At 40.9% G+C, this 20,268-nt stretch overlaps 2 protein-coding genes across 2 annotated transcripts; both read right to left on the reverse strand.

Annotated features, from left to right (window-relative positions):
- Positions 1–1,880: 1,880 nt before the first annotated feature.
- On the reverse strand, positions 1,881–15,020 carry LOC130920655 (gastrula zinc finger protein XlCGF7.1-like). Its single transcript, XM_057844050.1, has 2 exons — positions 14,686–15,020; positions 1,881–5,025 (listed from the first exon to the last, which is right to left on the reverse strand). The coding sequence occupies exon 2, from the start codon at positions 4,942–4,944 to the stop codon at positions 4,003–4,005; it is 942 nt and encodes a 313-aa protein (XP_057700033.1). The 5' UTR covers positions 4,945–5,025; positions 14,686–15,020; the 3' UTR covers positions 1,881–4,002.
- A 143-nt stretch (positions 15,021–15,163) lies between these two features.
- LOC130922454 (oocyte zinc finger protein XlCOF19-like) lies at positions 15,164–19,481 on the reverse strand. Its single transcript, XM_057847282.1, has 2 exons — positions 19,456–19,481; positions 15,164–17,167 (listed from the first exon to the last, which is right to left on the reverse strand). The coding sequence occupies exon 2, from the start codon at positions 17,084–17,086 to the stop codon at positions 16,133–16,135; it is 954 nt and encodes a 317-aa protein (XP_057703265.1). The 5' UTR covers positions 17,087–17,167; positions 19,456–19,481; the 3' UTR covers positions 15,164–16,132.
- Positions 19,482–20,268: the final 787 nt, after the last annotated feature.

Raw genomic sequence — 20,268 nt, forward strand, 5'->3', positions numbered from 1 at the left:
GAATACTAACCGAAATACACAATATCAATGTCCCAAGTGACAATCTAAAGTTGATTTTTACATCGAACAGAGAAGAGCTCTAAAAATAGTTCACAACAGAGGACGTTGGGTGGAAAAAAATCATTGTAATAATAAGGTAAAATATTTCTTACTTCATCAGACTGAAATATAATACAATGCACAAGACGAATTACTGGTTAATCTTACTCTTTAAAAGTAATTAGTCACAAATTACTTCTCCCCAAACTTATTGTAATATAATGACTTACTCAGCAAAGTAATTAATTTGCTTTTCATGTTCTGCACGTTATTGCATTATACATTCTATAACATCTGTCACATCAAAGATGTTATTAACTGATTGAAAAATAAAAACGCTACACAGGTAGTCCCCCGGTTACGAAGAAGTTCCATCCCTCGGCTAGCGATGTAACCTGAATTTCCGCATAAATCGGAATTAACTCTTTAAGTACATTTAAATCCAAATTAACTGTCCAAAAGCATGTATTATGCATCATTTTATTAAGCTCAAGTAAAAAAAACTTGAGCCCAGTCCGAAAAAGGCGCTTTGTTGATGGTGATAGGAGAGCCGGAGGTTGGGGTGGGCGTCATGCACTTCTCGGGCAGACACATGAGAACCGGAGATGATACCGGGTGAACTCTGACGCCGTCAGGAACTGCAGGATGGCGGCGACGCTGCCGGGGGAGGAGGCATGGCAAGCACTAGGTACTGTTTACGCGACAAGAAAATAATAAAACACGACTGGAAACAGGATGGCGGACGAGACTTCGGCGTTTTTAAGTCGGAATCGCGTAAGTCAGGTATGTCGTAACCCCGGGACTACCTGTATATTGGATAGTTGTGGAAAAGAACGAGACCTGCAAAATCCTTTCAACAACTTAAAAGAGGCTCAACGGAAACTGAGTAAGGAAATTGAAAAGCTTTTTGGCCTCTTGTTTGCGATACTAAAGCCCCTTTCACATACACCTAAACCCCATTAAAATCCCGGGACTTAAAGGGGCAGCCCTTGTAGGTGAAAGCAATTTCCCGGGTCGACTGACACAGAGATTACGCGGACATTTGACGGATGCGTCTTAGTATAATGTCTGGGACTTGTGAAGGCAAGTGTTACATTCCCGGGTCACAGCACAATGGCTGATGACATACCATATTTTTCGGACTATAAGTTGCACCCGAGTATAAGTCACACCAGCCATAAAATGCACAACGAAGAGGAAAAAAACATAAGTCGCACCGGAGTATAAGTCGCATTTTTAGGGGAAATTTGCTTGATAAAATCCAACACATAAAACAAATATCATCTTGAAAGGCAAATTAAATACAATAGAGAACAACATGCTTAATAAGTGTACAGTATGATAATGTTACATGATGCATGAACAACGAAATGCGAACGTGGCTGGTATGTTAACGTAACATAGCTATTAAGAGATATTCAGATAACTATAGCATAAACAGCATGCTAAGAAGTTTACCAAACCATCAGTGTCACTCCAAAACACCAAAATAACATGTGAAATGATATAATAATGTGTTAATAATTTCACACGTCACTCCAGAGTATAAGTCGCACCCCCAGCCAAACTATGAAAAAAAACTGCGACTTAATAGTCCGAAAAATAGGGGAAATATCATGGCAGGCCGATCGTCACTTCCGCTTTCTTCGTAGTAAGACGAAAAGCGACAAACAACTGAAAATATAACGAAATTAAACTGCTACTGGATCGTAGAGCCGAGGAAGAGAGTCCATCGCCCATCTTTGGAAATGTGTGGTTTATTTTGTTGCCGATATTAGGGTACGCAACTGCGGAGACAAGGTTGTACCTCAAAGCAGAAAACAACGAAAGGATGTGTTCAAGGGTTTATTAAATACAAAAATACACGCGATCACAGGGAGGGTGGAATAACACAATGGGTCCATGACAGTAGGTCAACAGGGATCAATAATTCTAAACTAGGTGCTAGGCAGACCACCGAATAGACAACAAAACAAATACACTCAAATACCAGCACAACGTAGGGGATTTCATACCTGTCAACAACGAGGCCGTTGGCAATCATACAAATAGTGACATATGCCCTTACAAATTGGTGACTAATCTGACGTTTTATATAGCATGCAATGTGAAACAAAAATAAGAATCCATTTTGAAAATAATATGAATTTATTGGTAATATTGCAACATATAACCTGGTGCAATGAAAGAACAATCAATATCTTCAGGTACGTCACGATTACTAAAATTTAACTGCTTTTGTTATAATTGTATGTAGCACTTTAGGCAATTTCTATCATGTCTTTTATGGCTGCACTTCATGGGACTTAACCTCGCAATTCAGTTTGACTTGAAGGTAGTTCGAAAAGTGTATAACGGATAGTTAATAATAGTAATAATAAATAGTGTGTCCAATTATAAATTAAAAAGTTCAATTGATAAAATTAACTTATCGATGCAATCTTTGAGTCAGGGAACATTTCTTTTGCTAATTTTGAGAAGTGATCAGCAATAGTTGCTGGAAAATTGTGTTTGGCAACAAATTGGCAGAACAAAATCTCCGCTTTCATCACTTTTCAATCTGCAGACTTCATCCTTATGACCAGTGTTGTTAATCTTACTTTAAAAAAGTAATTAATTAAAGTTACAAATTACTTCTTCCAAAAAGTAGTTGGTGTTAGTTACCTGAATGTAAGAGTAGTTATGTAGCAAAGTAATTGGTGCTACCTTTCATGTTTTTTATTTTTATTTTTATTTTTTTTTAAAAACAACAACAAAAACATAGTAACCTTTGCTATGTTTGGAAGTCATTTAATGTTGTGAATTAACTGTTAAAGTTGTTAAAATTGCTCCCGTTTTTGTATTGGTCCCCTTTCTGTCTACTTTCGACACGTGAAAGTTTTAAAACTGTGTCATCATTTGAAGATCGATTCAAGTCAAGATTTTGCCGATTTAGGAGTATTTTAGATAAAAGTTACTTAGGTCCGCTAGGAAGGTTCACTACAACAGAGCCTTTCTGAGAAGTCTACTGCTTTAAAATGGCGGCTATTTACTAACGCCGCCGAGTCTGTCATTTCGCATGTAGTTCTATATGCATGTGATATCTAGGCGTAGACTGCAGGCTGCCGGCTACAGTCAGGAAATATTGGAGCCACCTAGCCTCGCAATGCGTTTGCTACAGTGTCACAACAAACACTCTTCCCTCCTTCCCACTCCCACTCTTCTCTCTCCGGGTCTCTGACTTTTCTCGCGTAATTCAACCAAAATAGTAACGTATAGTAACGCATTGTCTCGTTGCCAAAACAGTGACAAAATCCGAACGGAGAAAAAAAGATAATGCACAAAAAACGTACAGATTCTGAACGTACAGCGTACAAATTTAAAAATCAGTGCTCACTTGTACAAATTAAGCCGAAACCGTATAACTTGACAGGTATGGGATTTCAAATCAGGGGCAGCAGAGGTGTTGAATGGCGACGAGCAAGTTAATATCTCAGCACCCTTCTCTTGGATCGCTTGGGCTTAAATACAGTCTTGATGAGCTTGAATTGGCTGCAGTTACAACAACATCGGTAACGCTCCTACAAAAGGGCTCTGTAACAAAACAAGATTTGACCAACATTGTGGCAGCCGAAGCCAAACAAAAATGAGGTAATGTCCAGGTTATAAAATTGCGCAAGCACCACGCCCCACACAGAGAGCACCAGTGGAAAAGACGGGACAAGTCTGGGAATGTGTCCAACCCGCGTCATTTCCGGGATATTTCTACATGTGTGAAAGCATTATGCGAGTAAATCCCGTGTCACCTTACACATAAATTTACTGGGATATGTTTGTGAAAGGGGCTTAAATGTCCCTTCTGAGTGAATCTTTTACCACAGAGCGAGCAGTCAAAAGTTTTCTCTCCAGTGTGTGTTATTGCATGTCTGTTTAAAATTCCCTTCAGAGTCTGTTATGACAAGCTGAGCAGGTGCAGGGCTTCTCTCAGGTGTGTGTACGTGAGTGTTTTTTCACCTGATATTTCCAACGAAATCTTTTCTTACAAAATGAGCAGGCGAAAGGCATCTTTCTCGTGTGTGTTCTTTCGTGTCTGTTTAAATTTCCTTTCAGAATGAATCCGTGATGACAAACTGAGCAGGCGAAAGGCTTCTTTCCAGTGTGTGTATGCATGTGTCTTGTCAACTGATACTTACGGCAAAATATTTTCTCACAAAGAGAGCAGGCAAAAGGCTTCTCACCGGTGTGTGTGCTTGTGTGTTTGTTTAAATTTCCCTTCTCAGTGAATCTTTTACCACAAAATCTGCAGACAAAAGGCTTTTCTCCAGTGTGTGTACGCTTATGCATTTCCAAATTAATCTTCTGAGAAAATCTTTTGTCGCAAAGTGTGCAGGCAAAAGGCCTCTCTCCTGTGTGTGTAACTGTGTGTTTCTTTAAATTTCCCTTCTCGGTGAATCTTTTACCACAATATGTGCACACAAAAGGCTTTTCTCCAGTGTGTGTACGCTTATGCCTGTCTAAATCAGTCTTCTGTAAAAATCTTTTGCCGCAAAGTGTGCAGGAAAAAGGTTTCCCAACCACCCATTCTTTTGCGTGTCTTTTAAATGATGATTTGTGTAAAGATTTTGCAGCATTTTGGTCAAAATCCTCCTCCTCTTCCTCATCAGTGTTAAAGTCTGAAGACTGTGATGTTACGTCGTCGCTGTCCGACAGGGGAGCTAACAGGCCGTCCGGTCGCGATCGTCCCTCTCCTTTTGTTGTCAGGTTTTGAAATGAGCTGTTGTTTGAAGGTTCTGCTGCTCCGCTCTCTTCGTCATCTTTTTCACTCTTTACACCGAGAGTCATTGGAAATTTGGTGATTTCATCTTCCTGTTCTTCTTCTTTGATGCTGGGCGTCTGTGCCTCTGCCTCCTTTTTGATGTACGGCATCTCCTACTCCTCCCCGTGTTTAATGTGGAGGTGATCTTGTTTCTCAGGGTTAAGATCTCCCACAGTGACATCTGTGGGATGCTGGGTAGAGGGGAAAAACAATCACGTGATTTGCTAAAGTCGAGCTTTTGCCATGACCCAGTTAATTACAAATAAGTCATTGAAAAATCTAATAATATGAGTTCCGGATTATTTTTTTAATATTATGTCTCTATAAGTGGAAATGCATCTATGATTGAAATTTCAGACCTCTACCTATTTTCTAAGTGGGTGAACTTGTAAAATCACAAGGGGTGCAAACACTTCTGCTCTTCACCGTATCAGTGAAATTAAAAAAAAAAAAAAAAGTGTATAACCTAATAATGTGTAGAACATGAAAAGTAACATCAGTTACTTTGCTGAGTTAATAACGTAATTTTCGCATTATAAGGCGCACCTGCCTGACTATAAGCCACCACCCACCAAATTTGGCATGAAAACGGCATTTGTTCATTGTTACGGATGGGGAGTAATTTTTCCTTTTGTTCAGGTATGTATGTTTTTCCTTTCACTTTGTACTGGTTTATGTTGGTTTTCACCTGTATTTTTCCTTTGCAGTAGTTTCCACCTGTGTGATCACAGAAGGCCTCCACAGCTGGAACCACTTCCTCATTAGTTCATCATCCAATCATCTGTTCGTCCTGCCACTATATAAGTTGAATTGTTTGCTCTGTTCAGGAGAGGCGGTGGCAGCTCTCACTTTGGTTGTATTGGTTTGTTGAAGCCTGTTATGTGTTGACTTTGATTCTGTTTGTGAAGTTTACTTTCTGCCACTTGTTTATTAATGATCTCTTTTGTCTTTTTCTTTAGGTTGGCGCAGAGCACAGAGGTAGGGACTTTAGTTAGACACCTGCAGGTCTACATCGTGTCTCCCACCTCACGTAGGTACCAACTCTCTGTATTAGTCCATTAGATAGAGCGGCAACACCACCCATGTATTTTGGGGCACAATAGGTGCCTGTCACTGTAGTGTTTTAGTTTGGGGGTTGTTTTGGGTTCTAGGTTTAGTTGGGGTTTTTGAACTGTTTATTTGGTGTTTGCTGCATAGTGCAGGGGGTTGGGTAAATGTTTGTGTGCTCTGTGTCCATTGTTTCTTTTCTGTTAAATAAACTTTTTATTTGCAATTTTGACTTGTCACTGCCTCCTCATTGCACACCTGCCGTCTTATGTTACGCCGCGGCCCCTGACCACCAGGGGTACTCGTAACATTTGGGGGCTCGTCCGGGAGCTTTGTGGTTCCGCGGAGGCGGCAGGTGTGTTGGTGTGCAGTGGCGGTCGGATTGCGAGTTTTGTTTATTTTAACTTTTTTGGTAATTCCCTGCGCGCCCTGGTAGATAATGGCCACAGGTTTTAGTGTTGAGGATTTCTTGGCGGGTCCCTTGGTGGGACAATTGGACCTCTGTAGAAAAGCGGATTTTTGCGCGGTCGGTGCGCATTTTGGAGTTGAGCTCCTAATGTCTAAAACTTGGGCTCAGCTGAAGGCATCGGTCATTGATTTGCTGGTTAAAGAGGGCGTGTCTATTGAGGGAGTAGAGGGTCATTCGGATTCTCAGGAGGAAATTCCTCCCGTTTTTCGGGCTGTGAGGAGTGAGACTCCTCCCACTAGCCCTAGGTCCTCCTTAGATGGAGCCGGTTCATCCCCTCGGTTAAGGGTTCGCTTAGCTCGTTTGAAGCTTGAGAAAGAGGAGAGGGACCGTGAGCTCGAATACAAACATCAGCAGGCCATGTATAAATTAGAACTTGAGGCTAAAAATGCTGTCCGATTAAAGGAATTGGAACTAGAAATTAAAAGGCTTGATGTAACGTCGGGTACTAATTTGGTCGCAACTCAGGGTGATAATTCATCACAGAAGCCATTTGACGCTAGTCGGCAAATTGGTCTCGTCCCCGAATTCCGAGAGTCGGAGGTGGATGAGTATTTTGAGACCTTTGAACGAATAGCCGCAGCTTTTAAATGGCCACCAGAGGCGTGGGCGCCCTTGTTACAGAGCAAGTTAATTGGGAAAGCTCGCGATGTAATGAATAAAATGCCTTTGAGGGATAGCATGACGTATGCTACGCTAAAAGAGACTGTCCTGCGTTCATACAGCCTTGTTCCTGAAGCATACAGACAGCGTTTTCGTGTTCACAGAAAAGCACCCGAAAAAACCTTTGTAGAGTTTGCAAGTGAAAAGCAGACTCTTTTCAATCGTTGGTTAAAGGCAAGTGAAGTCACGGATTTTAATTCGCTCTGTGATTTAATTTTGATGGAGGATTTTAAGAATAGTCTATCGGATCGGTTGGCTACTTATTTAAATGAGCAGAAGGTCACTAATGTGTCCGAGGCAGCTGTGCTGATAGATGAGTATGTGATTACTCACCGACAGCACATTGACAAAAAAGATGACTTTGAGAAACGGGACAAAAGTAAATCGAGTTTTAAAAGCCGGTCTTGGTCAGGACGGGCGTCGCCACCTACTTCGGCGGAACGTCGCTGTTTTCTTTGTCATAAAAATGATCATTTGATAGCCAACTGTCCAGAGCGAAGAAATAACCAAAAGGCTGAATCTTCTCCGACTGGATTATGCACGGTGCCTTCTCCACCAGTTCGAGTAAATAAAGGTGAAGTTTCCTCTTATGAACCTTTTATGCTTGACGGTTATGTTTCTCTAGGCTCAGGTGAGAAGTGCTCGGTTCGCATCCTTCGGGGCACCGGAGCAGCACAATCTTTTATCTTGAGTGATGTATTGCCTTTTAATGAAGAGTCTTCATGTGGCTCGAGTGTATTGGTCCAAGGAATTGGAATGGAGTACCTCTCTGTACCTTTACACTGTGTAAACTTGTCTTGTGATCTCTTGGCAGGCACGTTTTCGGTTGGGGTTCGCCCATCATTGCCGATGCCAGGCGTCACTTTTCTGTTGGGGAACGACATCGCTGGTGGTAAGGTCACATTGGTGTTGGAAGTCGTGCAGCAACCTGATGAGTCGCAACCAGACGAATTGGGGCAGGCTTACCCTGACGTGTTCCCGGTCTGTGTCGTCACTCGTGCACAATTGAAAAAGCTGGGTAATGAGGTCGATTTATCGAACACCTTTTTCGCGGACGGATTAGTTAACCCAGAGAGGAGTAAGACTACTGAGTCTGTGTTAAAAGGATCAGCATTTGATTCAGTTTCTCTAACGATGACTCGAGATGACCTTATTGCTGCGCAAAAATCTGACACCAGTCTAGACAAATGTTTTGAGGCTATTCAGCGCCCGAATGACTTAAAGAATAAGGATGCAAAGTATTTTATTGAGGATGGGTTGCTTTTAAGAAAATGGAAGTCTCGTTTGGACACAGATTTTAGCGTTGTTCAAGTGATTGTCCCGGTAAGTTACCGCCATGCAGTTTTATCGTTGGCTCACGAAAATGCATGGGCAGGTCATTTAGGTGTGACAAAAACTTATGATCGTTTATTGGGACATTTTTTCTGGCCTGGTTTGAAAAAGGATGTTGTGCAGTATTGCCGTACATGCCACACATGTCAAGTGGTGGGAAAGCCAAACCAGAGGCTTAAACCAGCACCCCTACATCCAATCCCTGCGCTGGGCGAAGCATTCGAACACGTCCTTGTTGATTGCGTTGGCCCGCTACCTAAGACGAAGAGTGGTAATCAATATTTACTCACTATGATGTGCGTTGCGACAAGATATCCTGAAGCAATACCTCTCAGAAAAATAACATCACAGTCTGTAGTCAAGGCTCTGATCAAGTTCTTTTCTACTTTTGGGCTGCCGAAATTGGTACAAACTGATCAGGGTACTAATTTCCTTTCTGGTATTTTTGAGCAGGTTTTAACAACATTGTCTATCACACATCGAACATCTAGTGCATATCACCCGGAGTCCCAGGGAGCGTTGGAGAGATGGCATGGCACATTAAAATCAATACTGCGTAAGTACTGTTTTGATAACAGTAGAGACTGGGATGATGCTGTCCCTTTGGCTCTCTTTGCAGTCAGGGAGACTGTACAAGAATCCCTAGGTTTCAGTCCAGCAGAGCTCGTATTTGGCCACACTGTACGAGGGCCTTTAAAGGTAAAAGATGAAATCCTAGGTGCGGGACTGTCAAAGAAGAGAAACATCCTCAGTTATGTGAGCCGGTTTCGTGAGCGGCTACACAGAGCATGTAGTTTGGCCAAGGAGTGTTTGTCGGGAGTGCAGAGCGACATGAAGAAACGGTATGACAAGACCGCTGTTTGTCGTTCGTTTGGGCCGGGTGACCAGGTACTGGTCTTGTTACCGGTTCCAGGTTCATCTTTGTCTGCTCGGTTTTCAGGTCCATACACTGTGGAGAAAAAGCTCAGTGAAACCGATTACGCCATCAAGACTCCCGACCGTAAGCGAAAAACACGTGTATGCCATGTTAACATGCTCAAACCATATCATAACCGTTCTAGTACTGGGAGTGGGCCTTTAGTGGCCGCAGTTGCGGTGACTGTTCCCAGTTCCGAGGAGTCCTTAACAGAGTGTGATGACGACGGGTTGGACACCAGTAGGCTCCAGCTGCAAACTCCTCGGTTGTCCAATACAGAAATGTTGCGCAATTTGTCGAGTCTGACTCATTTGAGCACTGACCAGCAGAAGGATCTGGAGTCCTTGATTTTTAAAAACACTGTGTTGTTTGGAGATGTTCCATCTCGCACGAACGTTTTAAAGCACGATATTGATATCGGTGATGCACGACCCATAAAACAACATCCATATCGGGCCGATGCAGTAAAGAGGGCGGCCATGAGACTGGAGACTCAATATCTTCTCGAGCATGGTCTGGCGAAACCTAGCTCTAGTCCATGGAGTAGTCCATGCCTCCTTGTTCCAAAGCCCGATTCCACGTTCAGGTTTTGCACTGACTACCGGAAGGTGAATAACTTGACGGTGCCGGATGCATTTCCTCTTCCTCGCGTTGATGACTGTGTTGATACAGTTGGCTCGGCACGTTACGTGTCAAAGTTGGACCTGCTAAAGGGGTATTGGCAAGTGGCCCTTACTGATCGTGCGTCGGAAATATCTGCGTTTGTAACACCAGACAGCTTTCTGCAGTACACTGTGATGCCTTTTGGGCTTAAGAATGCGCCGGCTTCTTTTCAAAAGTTGGTCAATACCGTCCTGGGCGATGTCCCAGATTGTACTGCATATTTGGATGATGTGGTCATCCATTCAAATGAGTGGGAGGATCACATTAAGACTCTCAGAACCATCTTTCAGCGTCTAGCTGATGCCTCACTTACCATTAATTTGGCTAAGTGCGAGTTCGGTAAGGCTTCAGTCACCTACTTGGGCAAACAAGTGGGTGGTGGAAAAGTCCGCCCCTTGACAGCTAAGATAGAAGCCATAAACTCTTTTCCAGTGCCTACCACTAGGAGGGAATTGCGGCGCTTCCTGGGTATGGCAGGATACTATAGGAGTTTTTGTAAGAACTTTTCTTCTGTGGCCGCACCACTAACGGACCTTGTCAGTCCGAAGCATCCATTTCAGTGGACTGACAAATGCCAACGAGCATTTGAAAACTGTTAGGCTCTATTATGTAGTGCCCCAGTTTTGAGCGCTCCAGATTTTTCAAGACCATTTTCCTTGGAGGTCGACGCCAGTTGTACGGGTGCTGGAGCGGTTTTATTGCAGCCAGACGATGAAGGGTTAGACCACCCGGTTGCCTACTTCTCAAAAAAGTTCAATCGATGTCAACAGAGGTATTCGACTATTGAACAGGAAACCCTGGCTCTTCTTCTGGCCTTGCAATTTTTTGATGTGTACGTGGGCTCCAGTGTTGCGCCCGTGATTGTATACACAGACCATAATCCATTGGTGTACATACATAAAATGTACAATCGCAATCGGCGGTTGATGCGGTGGTCTCTGTGCCTCCAGGGCTATGACCTCATCATTAAACACAGAAAAGGTGTCGAGAATGTGTTTGCTGATGCCCTGTCTCGTGGTCAGTAGCGGGGTATTATTTATTTTGCTGTGGCATCTGTTATTTTGGTTCGAAGCCAGTTTAGTTACTTCGCCATAGCTTTGCTACCCTTCTGACATACGCTTGCATTAGATGGATGGGCTATTCCGGATAGGCCTGTTTATCAACTGGAAGTTGATATTTTAGGGGGGGAGTGTTACGGATGGGGAGTAATTTTTCCTTTTGTTCAGGTATGTATGTTTTTCCTTTCACTTTGTACTGGTTTATGTTGGTTTTCACCTGTATTTTTCCTTTGCAGTAGTTTCCACCTGTGTGATCACAGAAGGCCTCCACAGCTGGAACCACTTCCTCATTAGTTCATCATCCAATCATCTGTTCGTCCTGCCACTATATAAGTTGAATTGTTTGCTCTGTTCAGGAGAGGCGGTGGCAGCTCTCACTTTGGTTGTATTGGTTTGTTGAAGCCTGTTATGTTTTGACTTTGATTCTGTTTGTGAAGTTTACTTTCTGCCACTTGTTTATTAATGATCTCTTTTGTCTTTTTCTTTAGGTTGGCGCAGAGCACAGAGGTAGGGACTTTAGTTAGACACCTGCAGGTCTACATCGTGTCTCCCACCTCACGTAGGTACCAACTCTCTGTATTAGTCCATTAGATAGAGCGGCAACACCACCCATGTATTTTGGGGCACAATAGGTGCCTGTCACTGTAGTGTTTTAGTTTGGGGGTTGTTTTGGGTTCTAGGTTTAGTTGGGGTTTTTGAACTGTTTATTTGGTGTTTGCTGCATAGTGCAGGGGGTTGGGTAAATGTTTGTGTGCTCTGTGTCCATTGTTTCTTTTCTGTTAAATAAACTTTTTATTTGCAATTTTGACTTGCCCCAGCCTCCTCCTTGCACACCTGCCGTCTTATGTTACGCCGCGGCCCCTGACCACCAGGGGTACTCGTAACATTCATACATAAGCCTTAGCTGTCCTCACTGTATTATGGGATATTTACACCAAAAGATAGTAACCGGAAACACTTTATTTGACAGCGGCATCATACGACTGTCATAAAACCAAATGAACCATCATGAAGCCTTGAACCAATTGGCTGCCAAGCTTCATTGCTTCAAGAAGCTTGATTTGGCCATCACTGCTCCCTTGGGGGAGACAGTCAACCTCTGTTGCCACCTGCTGTCAACACTAATGTTGTCCAATATGCCTCCTAGCATGCATTGCAGCGCCACAGATGTTAAATAACAATCAAAATTCATGTTCTGTGCTAGTTATTTATTTAGTTACTGTTCCACTTTTTTCATTAATCGCTAGTTATGGTATTTGGTAAGCCTGTCGCAATATGCAATAATTCCATTTATTGCACGGTAAATGAAGAAAGAAGAAATGAAGGCGGTAATTTTTCCGCTGCGATTTATCGCCTCGCGTGCACGTTTGTGCAGGCTGACGTACTGTTAAAAGTTCAGCTTCCTTGTTACCAACTACGCAAAATGCATTTCCGTTCTGGGTCCGGCAAAAAAATAGCGCCGGAGCCCATTTTTTCCCATTATATCCTATTGTTCAACGTATACCGGCCGCGTCAGCGCTACGGATTGACTGCGGACAATCTCTGGTGTGCCGGAGCCTGCCGGATGGTTTAGGCCACAGGTGTCAAACCGATTCCAGAAAGGGCCAAGTGGGTGCTGGATTTTGTTCCAACTGATACAACGCAGAGAGTTTAACCAATGAACTTCCTGCTGAAACAAGCAGCACCTGACAAAGTTTAACTGATTACACATGTAAAAGATCTAATTGGTGAAAAGGTGTCCTCTTCATTGGTTGGAAAGCAAACCTGCACCTACTTGGCCCTTTCTGGAATCGGTTTGATACCTGTGGTTTAGGCTATTTTTTAGTTTAGTGCAGTTTAAGCTTAGTGCGGGTGGAGAAAAAAAGAAAAGGAGGACGCTCCCATTGAAATAAAGATGTGAATGATAGCAAAATATAAGCATGGTGTGTGCATCCATGAACTGGGTCGACAATAAGGCCGCAGAATGTCGATCTCGGCCGGCGGTCCTCCTACGTTCGCCAGTCTTTATAAGTTAAGGTGACAGTTCTTTTTGTGGTAACATCGCCAAAGAAATCACCAGCTTCGTCAGGTTTCTAATCATTTATTCCATCAAATCACCGAGTGTACACTGCTATTGACGTCAGGATCGAAACAGAAAGTAAAATAGCACTCTCCCGCGGTGCATTCAGGTACAGCCAAAAAGTCTGCCACATTAGAACCCGATTCGTTACATGATTACAGGTACTGTACTGTATTATTATTATTGCTATTATTATATTATTGTTATTCTGATTTTTATTCATATTTTATTTGTTTTGCTCTTTGTAATTGCTATTTGCGATAGTAACAGCAGTATTTATTAATGATGTAGTGTGGGTTTTGGGGATGTGGAACGAACTAATGGAATTACAATGTATTCTTATGCGAGAATCCTGCTCGACATACGACCATTTTGACTTACAAACAAGCTCCTGGAACGAATTAACTTCGTATGTAGAGGTACCACTGTAATACACATGGAACGCCATAGCAGAAGCTATGAGGGGAAAAGTTTTCATTTGCCTAGATGCTTAAATTATTAAGTGGAATTTTATTTTTTTTCTTAAAAAACACATTTTATTTATTCTGTGTTTCTGTGCAGTATTAATATTGTTGTCTTTTTACTCAAAAGAGGCATGGTCTATTGTTTTTAGATGTGATTTCTTAAAAAGTATTTTTGAATTTAAGAGTAAACATTTATTGCGTTTAAATGGGTGTACGTGATCTATTAATATATACTGTATACACTGTATATACTCACAGTGTTATTGTAATTTTTTATTTAAATTGAAGGGGTGCAATAATATCGCATATCGCAATAATTTCTGAAATAAATTATTGCACACTAAAACCTCTTATCACAAAAGGGCTAGTATTTGGCAACACTTTATTTGACAGTGGCGCCATAAGACTGTCATTGGACAATCATAATTATGATATGACACTGTCATGACTCATGAGCATTAATGAATGCTTATAACAGATGTCATTTTGTGTTATCCAGCAAATTATCTCACTTTTGAATGTATGTAAAAGATCCAAGCTAGATATAAATGGAGTTAGTTATATAATTTGCCAGGTGACACTTAATGACATCTGTCATAAGCATTCAGTAATGCCTATGATTGTGTCTCATGACAGTCTTATGACATCACTGTCAAATAAAGTGTTAACTATTAACCCAAATAAATCAATAAATAAACCACACTGGATTATAAACCGCAGGATTCAAAAAGAAGGAAAAAAGCGGATTAGAGTCCGAAAATTACGGTAATTACTCTTACAATGAGGTAACTGAATTACTAAATCAATTGCTTTTTGGGAGACTTTTGTTTTGAGTTTTTTAATGTCAGATGAACAACATTGATCGCCATATCGTCAGATCATCGTTATCGTGAGCCTTGTTTTGCAAGTCAGATACAGGCATTTCGCCTTTCAGCCACAATCACTGATCATGGTCACATGATCAAAGCAAGTAATGATCTTGCAAGTAAAACAGTTAATGTCATGAGCTTACACTCATCTTATTCCCCGAAAACAAAATTTAAAAATCGGAAATGGCATGCAAAAGCAATCGAAATGCCTTGGCTAACGAGCTACGCTAAACAAAATGAAGTTATGTAAGCCTGAGAAGCTTAGTTTACAGATCGGACGTGTTGGTAAATAAAATGCTTTCTTCGATACTTACCCGATGAGAATGATTTGAAAGAGCTCGTTTGCTAGGAGAACAGTACACGAAAAAAAAAACGGCAAATCCCGGATGGATAAACAAATGTTGCGTCAAGTGAACCGGAAGTAGAAACGTTCAGGCGCTGAAATTTCAATGTAATACGTTGAAGCGTTTCAAACCAAAACTACTTCACATCACTGTCCTCCAAAAATATTCAATAAGTATATAAACATATCCGAATTTGAGTCATGACTCTCACTAACTCTTGAACTAATCTTGAACGTTCAGAATTTTGTAATTCTATACGTTCAAAGTTCGGTGTATATCCAACTTACTGTACTGCTTCACCTGCATTTTTTCCATCAAGGAACATAAAAATGAACTCGCTTTCTTTTTCAAGCATTGGAGCTTCTCAAGCTCACGAGGTTTAACTCATTAGCCATGAACCCTGGAAGAGTGCAAGGAAAAACTACATCGAGGCGAGAAGGAGCGGCCAGGAGAGGTCGCTGTTGGTAAGGTTTTTTTTTTACTTGACTGATAAATATAACCAATTACAATATTTATTATATAGTTATAAATGATTAATTTTATATATTTTTCTAATGATGTAAAAAAATTGATTAATACAATGTTAAAAAAAAAACAAAATTCCACAGGAATACAAAGACAAATACACATTGGCTATGTCCCCAAGTGACACTCTGAAATTGATTTTGAAATAAAACAGACAAGAGCTCTAAAAAGCGTTCACAACAGAGGAAGTAAAAAACAAACAAACAAACAAAAAAACAAATCAATAGGAATAGTAGGTCACGCAATTCTAGAATAATTCAGAGAGTAAAATACTACAATGCACAAGACTAATAACGACGTATTCCCTGAAATAAAATATAATTGCATATAAATAAATAAGCTATTAGCCATTTGTGTATTTGGCAAATTCTATTATATTAACGAATGGATACATTTATACAATGCCATTCAAAACTAAATCGATGAATTGAAAATAAATACAAACAGAAATACACATTGGCTATGTTTCCAAGTGACAATAATGAACACAAATATTTAATAGTTAAAGTAAAAAGATCAAGTAATTCTTTAAATGTTTGCTAACCAAGTAAACATTGATCATGCTTAAACACACCGGTTTTCATTGCAGTGCTACTTCAGTACCTAAGAGATAAGATTATTAAAACCATAGTGTAATTGACAAACAGAAGACATTTAAAATATGAGTGCTTGAGAGGAATGATTGTGGGGGTGGGCAAAAGAGCCCAAAGTACGTGAGTCTGAGTGTCCGATAAAAAAGATGAGGTGAAATGACCCAGCAGCGGTGATAAGCCAAGGGAACAGACATCAAGGACAACAGAGACGTCCATAATGATCACGGTGGTGCAGTCCATTGGAAAACAACGAACGTGTCTTGGCTTGGACAGCGCCAAGATAACTGATAATTCAAAGGTTATTCCCTAGTGTGGCTTTTTGCGTGCGATATTAAATGTGACTTCTGAGTGAATTTTTTACCGCAAACTAAGCAGTCAAAAGGTTTCTCTCCAGTGTGTGTTCTTGCATGTATGTTTAAAGTTCCCTTCTCATAGAATCTGTTATGACAAACTGAACAGGAAAACGGCTTTTCTCCAGTGTGTGTACGCGTGTGTCTTGTCACCTGATACTTGGAACGAAATCTTTTCCCACAAAATGAGCAAGCGAACGGCATCTCTCCAGTGTGTGTCCTTTCGTGTTTGTTTAAAGTTCCCTTCTGACAGAATCCGATATGACAAACTGAGCAGGAAAAAGGCTTTTCTCCAGTGTGTGTACGCGTGTGTCTTGTCACCTGAAACTTTGAACGAAATCTTTTCTCACAAAATGAGCAGGTGAAAGGCTTCTCTCCAGTGTGTGTGCTGGTGTGTTTGTTTAAATTTCCCTTCTCTGTGAACCTTTTATCACAATATGTGCAAACAAAAGGTTTTTCTCCAGTGTGTGTACGCTTATGCTTTTCTAAATCAGTGTTCTTTGAAAATCTTTTGTCGCAAAGTGTGCAGGGAAAAGGTTTCCAAACCGCGCATTCTTTTGCGTCTCTGCTCGATGATGACTCGTTTAAAGAATTTGAATCATTTTGGTCAAAGTCATCATCCTCCTCATCAGTGTTAAAGTCAGAAGAGTGTGACGTTACATCGTCGCTGTCCGAAAGTGGAGATAAGAGGCCTTCCGGTTGCAATCGTTCTTCTCCGTTTGATGTCAGGTGCTGAATTGAGCTGTCGCTCGAAGGTTTCGCTGCTCCACTTTCTTCGCTCAGACCTTCATCTTCTTCACTCTTTACACCGAGAGTCATGGGAAATTTGGTGATTTCATCTTCCTGTTCTTCTTCTTTAATGCTGGGGGTCTCTGGCTCCGCCTCCTGTTTGATATACGGCATCTCCCACTCCTCCTCCTGTTTAATGTGGAGGGGATCACGCTTCCCAGGGTGAAGATCTTCTTCAGTGATGTTTGTGACACACTGGGTGGGGGAAAAAAAAAATCACATGATTTGCTAAAGTCCAGCTTTTGCCCCGATTTTCATGATGCATGTTTTCTATCAACACCAAGAAACCTTTATCTGTGGATACAGCAGGGGTGAAAGTGGCTAGAATTTCTTGTCGGAACTCCCTTGGCTCCAGCGCCCCCCTGACCTTTGAGTTCAAGCGGCTCAGAAAATGAATGAATGAATTAATAGGTTTCATAAATGCATTAGGCTGCTGATTTCCATTCAAAATAGTATTTTTTCACTGATTTACAAAATTCCATCTAAAACATCATCTAATTTTTATATTTCCTCAACTTTGAAAGCAAAACATCAGTTTTAACTAATCAAGAACATAATATATACTTTAAAATTGAAGATAATATACTGTAAACACTGGTTTTCTTTTTTTGTTTGTTTTTTTATAATAAAGATATAAGTAAAATCCATTTTAAAAAAAAAGTGCAAATGACATATTATGCACAGTGAAATGGAATGAATATATATATATATAGAAAAAGCAAACAGACTTTTTTTAATCGTAAGGAAATAAATAAGTAGCCTTACATAAATGAACGAAAATAAGTGCACATAAACATGGAAGGTGTTCTGAACCACCCAAATACAATAAAATACAAAACAAACTTAATCAACTCTTTCCTTTCTCTTAAATCTTTTTCCGTTGCATTGCACCTTTAATTCAACAAGCTTTTTTTTTTTTCATAGAGGATAGATGTTAAGCCTGAACAAGACCTGAATTGTGGGCCAGGTCGGGTCCAAAATGTCAATTATTTTCATTTGGGTCGGGCCGTACTTCTCTCTCCCTAACTACTTTTTAAAAAATATATATATTTATGTATGTATACTAAAACGATGTATGGGTGTTAAACTAAGGAATATAAAAGTGGGGCATGGAAAGGCTTCAAATTGATTGTTGAAGATGCTATACAGAAACCTGTGTCGGCTTCGCTGAATGTAAACGAATGTGACGCTTTGCTTGAATACGAGAAATATATTTAACAAACTTTTTGTTCTCCCCACTGTACGTGGTGACGTAGGCTAGTACGTGATGCGTCATAACAAAAACCACGTGCTCTAGCCCGGATCCACATACGGCGAACAGTTGGTGTAGCAGCGTTATCAATACTCACATTCATTCATTCATTCTCCTCCTTCTGTGACGTACACGACTCCTTTCAATTTCAAACCAAAAGTCACGTCGCCTCAGCACAAGCACAGTGTTGATCATTTGCTGCATTTCGACCATTTTCCGGGCAGTAAAAAGCATGAAAACAGAGAACACAAACGGAAAGGAGGCTTCCATGTTGCTCTGCATTGTTTACTTCCTTGAAATGAATGAATTCGGTCGCACTTGTCGAAGTGCATCTTAGCGTGGTGACGTCACGAACCTTACGCACGGCTGAGGAGGGGTGGGGGGTTAGACGGGTGAAAAAAAAAGGGAAAAAAAGACACGGCTTTTTTTGTCAATGGGAAAGGTGCCCAATGCCAATTGCTAGTGGGATGCATCGGCTTGGAAAAACGCGCGTTGACCCACTAGTTTCAGTGGGAAAGGGGCAATACAGAGAGACGCTGGGAAGAACTAAGGAGAGTAAATAAATGAATGATAAATATTGGTGGAAACGGATGATGCTACACAAGCTCTTTATTATGGTTTTTGTTAACACTAGTGTATGTAAATCTGACATTAGTAGATTGTTCTTATTAAAGATGCATGTGTGGCAGCGTGGCAGGTTTTTTTTCCAAACATGGGGCTTTGACAGTTGCCGTCATATTTTCGGGATCAAAGCACCGGATGCCGGAACGGTGTTCCGCTTGAAAAGTTCATCCCGGTACGCCGTTCCGCCTCGTTCCGGCACACTTTCACCCTTGGGATACAGTAAATACACTTTACTATGCCAACTTATTTTAAATCATCTCTTTCACTGCCGTTGAAGATAATAGTCGGAATTGGATTTCCTCTCCTCATCTTCCACGTCTTACATTAACTTGATGTTCGGGCTTACGTTGGCCTTCAGTCAATAGGATTTGTTGTTAGTCGAGAAGCGTCTTGTAGGAAATGTAATCACTCTTATGTTAACCGAGGTACCCCCACTCCTTAAACCAAATTTACAAATTGGAAGTGGCATTCAGCAAAAGCATTTTTAAATGCGTTGTCTTGGCTAGCGAGCTAAGCTAAACAAAATGAAGTTATGTAAGCCTGCAGCTTCAACACACGTCTTCCACTAACCCGTAAGATGGGACGTTTACGTTAACTTAATTCTTACTTGGGTACCTACCCGATGGAAAGGCCTTGAAGAATCTCGTTTGTTTAGAAGGAAAACCGGAAGAACTGCAAGTCTGCCAAGTCTACGCGGACGTTGCGTCAACTGAACCGGAAGTTGAAACGTTCAGGCGCCGGAATTTCAGTGTAATACGTTGAAGCGTTTGAAACCAAAACTACTTAAAATCACCGGACTCCAAAATGATTCAATAAATATGGTAAACAAATCCGAATTTGAGTCATAACTATCACGGACTCAATTTTGACCTTTGTCCACAAATCTATACGTTTAAAGTTCGCTCTTTATCCAACTTACTGCAGCCTACTGCACTTCTTCCATGAAGGAACATAACAATGAACTTGCTTCATTTTAAAGCATCTCAGGTTCACTTGGTTTAGATTTTCTCGCTAGCCCGGAGCCCTAATGATTCCAAAAATACGAAAATAGAAGAGTGCAATGAAAAATTACGTCGAGACGAAGGGGCAGGAGAGGTCGCTGTTGGCAAGAAGCTTCCACTCAAAGCAGATTTTGTCACTTGACTTTTATAATTGCTTGTATATTTTCTGAAAAATATGTTATTTTTTATTCTATGCTATAAATGAATTGATAAATCAATACAATGGTATTAAAAACTAAATTCTAAAATACAAACAGACTACATATTGGGTATGTCCCCAAGTCACACTCTAAAGTTGATTTTTATATCCATTAGAGAAAAGCTCTAAAATGGTTCACAATAGAGGAAGTATGGGGGAAAGAAATGGCTTGGAATAGTAAAATGGTCAAGTAACTCTACAATTCATCAGATCGGAAAAT

This window comes from Corythoichthys intestinalis, chromosome 1, assembly GCF_030265065.1.
Source record: "Corythoichthys intestinalis isolate RoL2023-P3 chromosome 1, ASM3026506v1, whole genome shotgun sequence".
Classification (NCBI taxonomy): Eukaryota; Metazoa; Chordata; class Actinopteri; order Syngnathiformes; family Syngnathidae; genus Corythoichthys; species Corythoichthys intestinalis.